The 11,063-nt window shown below is 44.3% G+C and overlaps 1 protein-coding gene across 1 annotated transcript; it reads left to right on the top strand.

Annotated features, from left to right (window-relative positions):
- The first annotated feature begins 777 nt into the window (after nt 1–777).
- On the top strand, nt 778–10,617 carry DCTN6 (dynactin subunit 6). The gene is made up of 7 exons (XM_060236963.1): nt 778–949; nt 1,725–1,789; nt 3,022–3,127; nt 3,610–3,698; nt 5,060–5,107; nt 8,339–8,481; nt 10,342–10,617. Exons 1-7 carry the CDS (start codon nt 906–908, stop codon nt 10,438–10,440), a joined length of 594 nt encoding a protein of 197 aa, XP_060092946.1. The 5' UTR covers nt 778–905; the 3' UTR covers nt 10,441–10,617.
- Nucleotides 10,618–11,063: the final 446 nt, after the last annotated feature.

An 11,063-nucleotide genomic window follows, 5' to 3' on the forward strand; every position in this document is an offset into this window, starting at 1 on the left:
CCCCAGATGTAGCCAATCCTCCTGGAGCTTAAAGTAGGCCCTGTAAGAGACCCATAAACTATTGGAAGATTGGCTTCATCAGGGGTGTATGGCCTAATATGCAAATGAGTTCCTGCGACACAAAAGCCCTGATTGGCTGAATGTTATCCTCTAAATCAGGAATGGACAAACTTGTTTAACAAGAGCCACAAAGAATAAACATCAGATGTTGGAGGGAAGGAAGGAAAATAGATGGGGAGAGGTGGAAAGAAAGCAACTTTAACTTTAAATGCAGTCTCCAAGGGCTGGCTGACTTGGAGAAGTGATTGAAGGAGACAAATGCCTTCTCCAGGCTGGTCAATGGAGTGGGGTGGGGGTCTTCAAGAGCCATACAAATTGTGCGAAAGAACCACAGTTTGGCCACCCCTGCTCTAAATGTTATAACAATGCAATAAATACACTGTAGCCAGCGCTCTCGCAGCGTTCACAGTTGCAAAACAGCGCTTAAAATTAGTTGAATCTGACAGTTGGTGTAATTTGCAGCAAACCGCCCACCCCCCTAAAACTCGCCCTGCAATAAAGAAGACCGTCGCTAAATCACCACCCAAAACACAAGGGCGCAACTCCACCCCATGCAAAAGCAGCGGGTGCCACTTGAAAAGAAGGCACAATCTCTGAGTCTAATCCCCATTCCAAGAGTCCCGTTAACGGATTCCCGAAAACAACGCGAGATTTGCCAAAAATCTCTCAGAGGATCGTCGGGACCCTCGAGGAGAAGAGCGCCGCCTCGCTCTCATTGGCTACCGCTGCCAGGCTCACGAATCGAATGCTGAGATAACGATTCGATCCTGAAGCGCTCTTCTCTCTCGTCTTTCACGGGGCTTCCGCTTTTCCCGAAGGCTTCTTAATCACCAGCCGAGCAATGGATGCCTGAACGTAGGGGAAATATGGCGGAGAAGCTCCAGAAAAGGTGGGCAGGGGTTGGGGAGCGGCTGGGCAATGGCAGGATGCGAGGTTTCCGCGGGACGGCCGGGGAGCCGGAACCACTGTCTCTTTCTCTTGCTATCTGTATAAGCGCCGAGCACTATAGCGCACTTTAGGGGTGTCCAGACTGACTGACTACATGCAAAAATTGAAGATACACATGAAGCTGTCTGATACTCGGCTTTTTTTGCAGCAGGAGCTCCTTTGCATATTAGGCCACACACACCCTGATGTAGCCAATCCTCCAGGAGCTTACAGGACCCTTAGTACAGGGCCTACTGTAAACTCCAGGAGGATTGGCTACATCAGGGGTGTGTGGTCTAATTTTTTATTTTTTATTTTAGTAGATTTATAGTCCACCCTTCCCCATAATGGGCACAGGAGTATGCAAAGGAGTTCGTGCTAAAAAAAAACAAAAAAAACCGCTGATACTGAATCAGACCATCAATCCATCATGGTTATTCAGACTGGGAGTGGCTCTCCAGTGTCTCAGGCAGAGGTCTGCTGCATCGTTTATTACCTGGTGCTTTTAACTGGAAAGGCTGGGGATTGAACCTGAGACCTTACATATGCAAAACAGAGACTGTTGTGGGGAGTGGAAGGGAAGGCGATTGTAAGCTGTTTTGACTCCTTTGGGCAGGGGAAGGTGGGGTATAAAAAGCAACTCTTCTTGGTTGCTCTGGTTGAAGTTGTAATGCACTGATGATCTTATTTCTGTTGCTGTTCTTTTTTTCTCCCTATAACACCCCCCCCACTTGCAGTGTAAAAATTGCTCCTGGAGCTGTTGTATGTGTGGAAAGTGAAATCAAGGGAGATGTGACAATTGGTAAGAGGAAGTATTTTGTGTGCTGCTGTGATTGGCTAGCCTCTCAAGGCTCTGTTCTGAACCCTTTCTTTATTGTTGCTTCCTGTTGTAAAGTTAACCATTCATTTAATGCATATCTTGAGCACTAGGCAATTATGTCTTAAGATAGATCTGTGGGTAATTTGGAATGCAGTTTGATCCAGGTGGGCTGCCATGTTGGTCTAAAGCAATAGAACAGTGAAGAAGTGTGCCTGCACATGAAAGCACATACCTTGAATAAATTTTTGTTAGTCTTAAAAGTACCACTGGACTCAAAATTTGTTCTGTTGCAGTGCCGTTGTACACAAAGTTACACATTTCTAAGCCCACTGACTTCATTGAACTTTGAAAAAGGGTATAACTCTGCTAAGGGTGAAACTGTTAGGTGAGACAGATAGATACAGAAATTGGGAATGCTCCAGACCCCAGAAATATGAAATTTTTAGCCTATTCTTGGATATGTTCAAGATGATAATTCAACCAATATTTGCTGGATTTGTTGCATTACTCATGATAACTTTAGCGCTTTTAAAAAAATTATCTCTTTTTTCATTTTGAACAAAAGGAGCTTGTGTCTTGGGGGGGGCAGCTATACCTAGTATGTTGGGCCCAGTCAGACTGTCTTCTCTTGTATTGCTCCGTGTGCAGTGGTGGACCGAGTTTGTGTCTTCATACCAGGTTCAACCGTCCCACTGGCTGTCCAAGTGTGGCCATAATATAATTGATTCTCAGACTGCATATGGGATAATGGTTTGCTGTGGCCAGGTCTCTGTTAGATTTTAGGCCCTATTAAAATATCTTGTTCATGTGTTGATGTCTATTAGGATGGGCATGACTGATGGGTGGGAAGCCACTTCCCTACCATGCATAGGGAAAAGACCATTCAGTCACTGGACAGAACCAATAATCTGGTCATAAATGCAACTATTCTACTGGGAAAACCCTATGAGATTTTATAAATCCCTCTTTACCTGCAATGTACATGAAAAGCCACCTGGATCTTAATAGCTAGCTGTGTGTTGCTAGGATACGTGCCTGACATCTCTTGGCTTCTGCATTGAAAAATGAACTGAGCCCATCTCTGCAGTGGTTGTATGTACAGTGGTGAATGTGCTGAGTTTGGTTAATGACTTCTGCAGCTCAGGCAGAATTGTCCTGAGTAACTTTTCAATACTAGTGTTGTCCCAAAACTAAACGTGAGGTGTTTCCCACAGGCCCCAGGACAGTGGTTCATCCCAAAGCACGGATTGTCGCGGAAGCGGGACCAATAGTGATTGGGGAAGGTAACCTTATTGAAGAACAGGCAGTGATCATAAATGGGTTAGTAAAACTTGAGATGGAGAAAATGATATGAATCAGTGACATACGTTAAAGTGTAGCCAAGGAATGATGCCTTTTGATCTACAATTTGCTCCCTGGGCTGTACAGCTAATATAGCATACGACGATGATAGAAGTTGATTGTACTTATAAAAGAGCTGTTAGTAGGAAAAATGCAGCAGGCTGCTGGGATTTGAAGTTGATTGATTATTAAAGTTGATTAATTATGTAATTATCTTTTAATTGATTTGCATATTGCCAAAAGTGCTATTTATATGCTTTGAGATACTGAACTGTAAGCTGTCACACTCCGTTAGAAGGAATTTTACTTTTTCCCTGTTCCAGCAACACAACAAAACCAATATAACAAATAAATGTGTCTCCTTTTAGATGCCAAATAAAAAGTCTGTTATTTTAACTCTTTAACGTTCCTTAGCTTTTTATGATGTAAATGTTGTAATGCAGCCTTTGATCCTTCTACAGCTACCCAGAGAACATCACACCCGATACAGAGGAGGTGACACCCAAACCAATGATCATTGGGACCAATAATGTGTTTGAAGTTGGCTGTTGTATCCTTCTGGAGAGAGGTGTTTATGAGTAGTGTATACCAGTGATGTAGCAGTTCCTGTAACTTGTGTCTTGTCCCAGGAGCAAATGTCTGGAATTCACATCTTTCCTAAGACTACATAGATGTTCTTGGGAGTTCTTTGTTAGATAAATTCTGTGTTTTATGTTCTCCTTATACATTTAGTTCCCTAATAACTGTATTGAGAAGCAGCTCCCTTAATTTCCAGGAGTGTATGTGAAACAGTAGTGAGCCCACCAAGGGTTTACAATTTGGTGTGCGTTGGGCTGAACTTTGGTGATATATGAGGCAGTTTCATGCATGTTTCCTTGCAAAACGTGCTGCAGAAGATAACGGGAGCTCTCTCGAATGTACTTTCACAGGGACTTTGCATTGTTAAGTTTCCTTCACGTACTGCTTTTCAGTTGCAAAAGCGGAATAATTTATTATTGCTGCAAAGACCAACTGTTACAGCCTTGAGTTCAAAATCTAAATTTAGCAGTCTTAAATAGTGTATATAATCTGCCCCAATCCAAATCCACCCTTCCACGGTCCACAAAACAGGAAAAAAATCTTCCTGTATTAAGAACTTCTGAAACTTCCTGACATTATTTTAATGTAGCCTTAACTTAAATATGAAATTCCCTTGTCGTTCTGGTTTGGGATCTCCAGGGACAGTTAGGGGTGGATTTGGTTTTCAGGAGATATAATCTCCCTCTCTTATCTGTTTGCCTTTCACAATTTTAACAGGTTTTAGGACAACCATGAAACTGAGTCAAAAGGTCCATTGCATTTAGACCACATCTGCCATGAAAATGTTGTGATGCGATGTCACCCCAGAGTCGGAAACAACTGGTGCTTGCACAGGGGACTACCTTTACTTTTTTTTTAATGTGTAAAGTGGCATTGAGTTGCAGCTGACAGGGTGACCCTGTGGGGTTTTCAAGACAAGAGATGTTCAGAGGTGATTTGCCATTGCATGTCTTTGTGTAGCAACCCTGGACATCCTCAGTGGTCTTCTATCCAAGTGCTAACCAGAGCCAACACTGCTTAGAGGTCTGATGATCAGAATATCCTGGTCTGTCCAGGTCAAGGTTAGGCCACTGGGACATATTTATTCCAGAGGCTTCTAGTTTGAGACCAAATTAGTAGTGTTGCTTCTGCATCTTTTGCTCAGTGGGAATTGACTTAAAGTAAGATTTGCAGTTTGAAAAGCAAACTTGTGTACTTTACTTCATTGCTTATAAGGATAACACCAGCAGCATCTTTCTTGAATGGGGGAAGTTGTAGGGGGGTGGATCTTCTCTAGGAGGAAATGGGCATGATATATGTTTTAAAAATAATTTTCTTAACCATGACTTGAAGATTCGCAAGCAATGAAAATAGGAGACAACAATGTCATTGAATCCAAAGGTAATTTTGCTGTTCACGAAATAAGCCTCTCAACATGTTGAAATATTTTCATCTTTTGGTAGTGAAGTTATGCTCTGTGTACGTTTCCCCTTTTTATTTGGCCATTCTTGTATCTGAATGGTTTATGTAACAAGCTTTCTTTCTGTCTGATGGGCATACTGTAAGCCCTGGATGCAAAAGAGATGTAGATCTTGCTTCCAGCCTGGTTTTTAATGGCCCCCACAGGTACCTCCTTTCAGAGGAGCTGTGAATTTTACTTAGCTAGCCCAAGTCACTAGACTTTATGAAGGAGTTCATCTATTCAGCTTTGTTCCACTTCCACCCTGACAAAAACAAGCATCTTTTTACTGATCGCTGCCCTCAGAAGCTTGTAGAGTGATGTCAGTTTAGGCCTTCTGGAACCTAAAGCATCTGCACTTTTTTGGGGGGGGGGCAGGGGGGACAGCTTCTTAAAGGCTTTCTGGAAAGATTCCCAAGGCTTTTTCTGGACAACTTCTATGTACTTTGGAATGAATGGTCCCAGTTAGATTTTTGACATGTGCAGAATGACAATAACACCAAATTCATACGAAGAGAAAAAAAGTTATAACTTAAACCATTGGTTGCAAAAAGGAAAGGCAAAATTTTCTGCACTTGAACAAAAACAAAAAGCCAAATGAATTATTCAAGCAATATTCTCTCCCTAGGCTTCAGAGAGAGGTGGAATATTCTTAAAGTGACCAAATTTCAGTTTTGGTCTTTTTGTCATGTTCTTGAAGTACGTTTCATTCATCAGGTAGGGTAAACTGTGACCTCTGCCAGATAAGAATCAGGCAGTTGTCATTCTCCGACCCTTCCCTTCCACTCTCTCTGACAATGCTCTCTTCAGATTTGTGGCATTCTGAGTCGTTCCCTCATGAGCACCATCAGACCTCTCCCCTTCTGCAAAGCTCTTCTCTTTCCACGTGCCTCCCCCGAGACTTGACTGTTTGCCTGTAAAGAGAGCCTTTTTTTCCTGGTTGATCATTCCTCCTTAGCATGCCAAGTGCAGGCCTTCATCACTTGGCTGGTGAAGATCTAACTTGGACCCTTCAGTGTTTCATGTACCTGTTTTAGGGTAACCTCCGAGTACCAGTTAACACAGCTTCAGAAGTTACAGTCTTTACGGAAGCTGCTTATGAAGAACAGTGTCACATTGACACAAGATGCTGTCGAACTCATTTGTTACGAGGGCCGGATCTGACATAAATGAGACCTTGTCAGGCTGGGCCGTGTGTGTCATAAAATGTAATGCCAGGGAACAGAGATATAAACTTTATAAAGGACACAGACAAGCACCAAAAAAAAAATTTAAACTTAAAATTAACCATGCTTAAAACATTAGCGCTTGATGGTTTTAAAGGTGCTTTCTTTGTATCTCCCCCATGGGATCCAGGGAACTGAGCAAAGGAAGCTCTGGCTCTTTCCCTCCTTCCCCAGGGGTCCAGGAGTGGGAGGAACTTCAGCCAATAGAAGAGGCTTGGCTCAGTATCTCTGCTGTACGATTGAGAGAGCCTGGCAAAGCAAGTTCTCCCTTCCCCCCTCCTTCCCAAAGGAGGAGAAAATAGTGGTTTTGCTCTGTAGCTCCTGTGTGATTGAGCAAGATGCAAGATGTGATGCAGAAGGAAGCAAGAGAGAGGGAGAAGGATGCAGGTGATACCCAGTTGTTCAGGGGCCTGATTCAGTCCCTGGGCCACGTTTGATACCCCTGGTCTACTCTGATTGGCAGCAGATCTCCAGGGTCTCAATTAGAGGTTTTTCATGTCAGCTACTACTTGATGCCAGAGATTGAACCTGGGATCTTCAAGCGGATGTTCTACCACTGAGCCACAGCCCTGTCTATTCATTGCACTTTTAAGCACATCCTTCTGAGACAGGACCAGTGCATGACTTGTTACAATATCAGGTGAGAATTAAGGGGACCCAAGCTCAAATTATCACCTTGCTGTGAAGCTCACTAGGTGACCTGGAGCCAGTCATTCTCGTTCAGCCTAATCTGCCTCACAAAGGACCTAACCCCCTAACAGGGAGCAGCATGAACATATGAAGCTGCCTTATACTGAATCAGACCCTCGGTCCATCAAAGTCAGTATTGTCTACTCAGACTGGCAGCAGCTCTCCAGGATCTCAAGCTGAAGTTTTCCATGCCTATTTGCCTTGACCCTTTTTAGTTGGAGATGCCGGGGATTGAACCTGGGACCTTCTGCTTACCAAGCAGATGCTTTGCCACTGAGCCACTGTTCCTCCCCCAATGATGATGAAAGATTGCAGAGTTTTTGTTAAGTGTTCCAGTGAGATGTAGCTTCAAGGGACCTCTGGAGATCTTCAGCGAGTGGATAGTTATGGTAGACAGTCTTGTGGAAACAGTTCACCCATTGCTATGGATATTTCTCTGAAATGTGCAGCCACAAGAGAAGGTTGACCACTTTTCATGCCAGCTTCGTGGCTTGTCTGCCAGAACTATAATGCAGGGGCGGCCAACAGTAGCTCTCCAGATGTTTTTTTGCCTACAACTCCCATCAGCCCCAGCCATTGGCCATGCTGGCTGGGGCTGATGGGAGTTGTAGGCAAAAAACATTTGGAGAGCTACCGTTGGCCACCCCTGCATAATGCTGGTTAGGCCTGGCTGGCACCTGCCATGCAAACATGTGCCTTAAACATGCCCCAGAATCCTCTGTGCATGCCACTATTCCATGACATGCGCACTGACAGACTCATCCATGGAGAGAGAGCTTTTAAAATCACTACACAAATGCATTTTCAGGCAAGGGGAGTGCTTTGGCACCTCAGATCTTAACAAGAAGCGTGAAACTAAAGAATGAGCAACTCAGCTTGCTCAGATCCCAGTTTCTTCCTCCAGCCTGTCTTTCTTCCAGTGCTGAAATTTAGATTGCGAATTCGGTCCAGAAATCCAGCACATCCTTGCTTGGGAGTAAGCCCCACCAAAACCACCGCAGCTTGCTCCTAAGGAAGCATGTCCAGAATTAATTCTCAAACCTGATTGTGCCTTCTCACCAGACGCAGAGGTGGTTTAAACAGTTAAACATTGTCTATAGAGCAGGGGAAGCTGTCAAAGAATGGAGGACATTGTTGGTTTCTTTGGTTAAGGCTGAATGTGAAACAAGGGACTGCGCAGGCCATAGGCTGGGATTAATAATTCTGCCTGTTCCCAGCATATGCCTCCTTGAGTAATTGACGGTCTTGTCTCCGCAGCATTCGTGGGTCAGAACGTGATCTTGACTAGCGGCTGCATCATCGGAGCGTGTTGCAACGTCAACACCTACGAAGTCATCCCCGAGAACACGGTAATCTACGGGGCCGACTGCCTTCGCCGAGTGCAGACCGAGAGGCCACAGGTGAGTATGAGGCAGCAGACATCCCTTGCAGGACTGTCCTTGTGACTACATGTCTTGCTGGTCGTATCTAAACTGTGCAGATGGTTCAGCCAGCCTAACAGAGCCAAGGGGTTTTGTGGAAGGGCTGTGTCTCCCTGGTCTGTAAAAGCTGCCTGAGCCACTGATGTAGACATGAAAACAGGCAGCTGAAGGAGGAAGGCAGGACCTACAAAAATCAAGCTGTGACCTGGATAGCCCAGTCTTGTCACATCTTGGAAGCTAAGCAGGGTTGGCCAGGGCTAGTATTTGGGTGGGAAGACCACCAAGGAATACCAGGGTAGTGATTCAGAGGCAGGCAATGGCAAACCGCTTCTGAAGGTTTCTTGCCTTGAAAAACCTGTGGGGTTATCATAAGTTAACTGTGACTCGCCAGCGACAACAATGAAGATCAAATCAGGAATTCCAATCAGCCTGAATTCTCTCAAAAAGCTAAAATGATTAAACTGAGGCTATCATACTTCAGTTACACTCAGTATTCCCTCTAAACAGAGTTAGTGTGAGCTAGCGCACAGTTATTTAGCCTCCGGCACACACATTTTTGTCTTGGCTCAAGAAGGATGGCCCCAGAGTTAACTAATTTATGCTTTCGCCAAATCGCTCGCTCACAATTTTAATGTCAGTACACAGGAAGTAGAATTTTTGCTCATAAGACTCCACAGCTTAGAGCAGGGGTGGCCAAACTGTGGCTCAGGAGCCATATGTGGCTCTTTCACACGTATTGTGTGACTCTCTAAAAACCCCACCCCATCAGCCAGCTTAGAGAAGGCATTTGTCTTTTTAAATCACTTCTCCAAGCCAAAACAGCCAGCGGCTTGGAGAATGCATTTAAAGTTGCTTTCTTTCCACCTCTCTCTTCCTCCCTCCTCCCCCCATCTATTTTCATTCTTTCCTGTCTTGTGGCTTTCAAACATCTGACATTTATTCTATGTGGCTCTTATGTGTCAAGTCGGCAGATTCAATAACGAGTCGTTTGTTGAAACAAAATAACTAGTTTATTGATACTGTTGTTCTCGGCTAGGTTAGTATTGAAAGACTAAAGATCATACAGTAGAATGCAATCATATAAGGTACACTTCAAAGGGATTCTTTAGGGAGGGGGACTATGCAGGGCACATTCACACATTGATGTTACCATTTCATTCTCAGGCCTACTTTGGCCTTGAGCGTTGCCGGCTCCAGCCTCCCCCTGAGCTAGGCCTGAGAAGGCTCAGATAAAACTTTCACATATTCCCATTTCAAAGCATGACTACATAACAAAGAAAAGGAGGGGGGAAAGGAGAGTTCAAGCTAGCAGCAATGGAATACAGTTTGGCTTTACCCAGGATGCCTTTCCCCTGAGCCAGAGTTAGATACAGACTTGACCAGAGTTTTATACAGACTTGACATTAAGTTAATCAAGTTTGGCCACCCCTGGCTTAGAGGAAGCTTTGGTTGCACTTTGAGAAAACGAGTCACTGGAAATGACAATGATGCTAGGAAAAAAATGAAGGCAGCAAGAAGAGAGGAAGACCCAACATGAGATGGATGGACTCCATTAAGGAGACCATAGCATTCGGTTTGCAAGACCTGAGCAAGGTTGTCAATGATAGGATATTGTTGAGGTCATTAGTTCACAGGGTCACCATAAATCAGAAGTGTCTTGACAGCACATAACACTCACACATGCCTTTAGGATGGTTATGGTTCTAGATCCAGTTATTAGGCTGATTGTTATCTTCCCATTCACAGCAGGACATTGTTAATTGGGATGCTCAAGCTGCCAGCATTGTGTTCTGTCTTGTATTCTTGGTTTTTTTTAACACACCAACTGTTCCTTTTTAGCCACAAACGTTGCAGTTGGACTTCCTCATGAAAATCCTGCCCAACTATCACCACCTTAAGAAGACCATGAAAGCAACCTCAACTCCCGTGAAGAGCTGAAGACTTCCTTGCATGATTGCCAAAACCACCATGGGGATGTTGCCACCCTGCTTTGGGTGGTTCCCGTCTGCAAAAACTGGCTACCTTTTGGCTTACTAGCTCATTCCATTGTGCAATCTATTTTTTATTTATTCCAGTGCTGAAAAAGTAAATGTTGCCTTTTTGTTTTCCTCTCAAGGTGCGTGACCCTTTCCTTTGATAGCGCTTTATAATCCTCTGTATTTCATACTAAATGATTTGCAGTAAAGACAGGTTTCAGGGTATTAGGGCACTTGGTTTTAGGAATTTTCGTTTTATGGAGTTCAGTGGACTGAGCACACCTCATAAGAGCCCCATGGCGCAGAGTGGTAAAGCTGCAGTACTGCAATCCAAGTGCTCTGCTCATGACCTGAGTTTGATCCCAGCAGAAGCTGGTTTCAGGTAGCCAGCTCAAGGTTGACTCAGCCTTCCATCCTTCCGAGGTCGGTAAAATGAGTCCCCAGCTTTCTGGGGGGGAAAGCGTAGATGACTGGGGAAGGCAATGGCAAACCACCCCGTAAAAAAGTCTGCCGTGGAAACGTGAAAGCAACGTCATCCCAGAGTCAGAAATGACTGGTACTTGCACAAGGGACTACTTTTACCTT

This window comes from Heteronotia binoei, chromosome 4, assembly GCF_032191835.1.
Source record: "Heteronotia binoei isolate CCM8104 ecotype False Entrance Well chromosome 4, APGP_CSIRO_Hbin_v1, whole genome shotgun sequence".
Classification (NCBI taxonomy): Eukaryota; Metazoa; Chordata; class Lepidosauria; order Squamata; family Gekkonidae; genus Heteronotia; species Heteronotia binoei.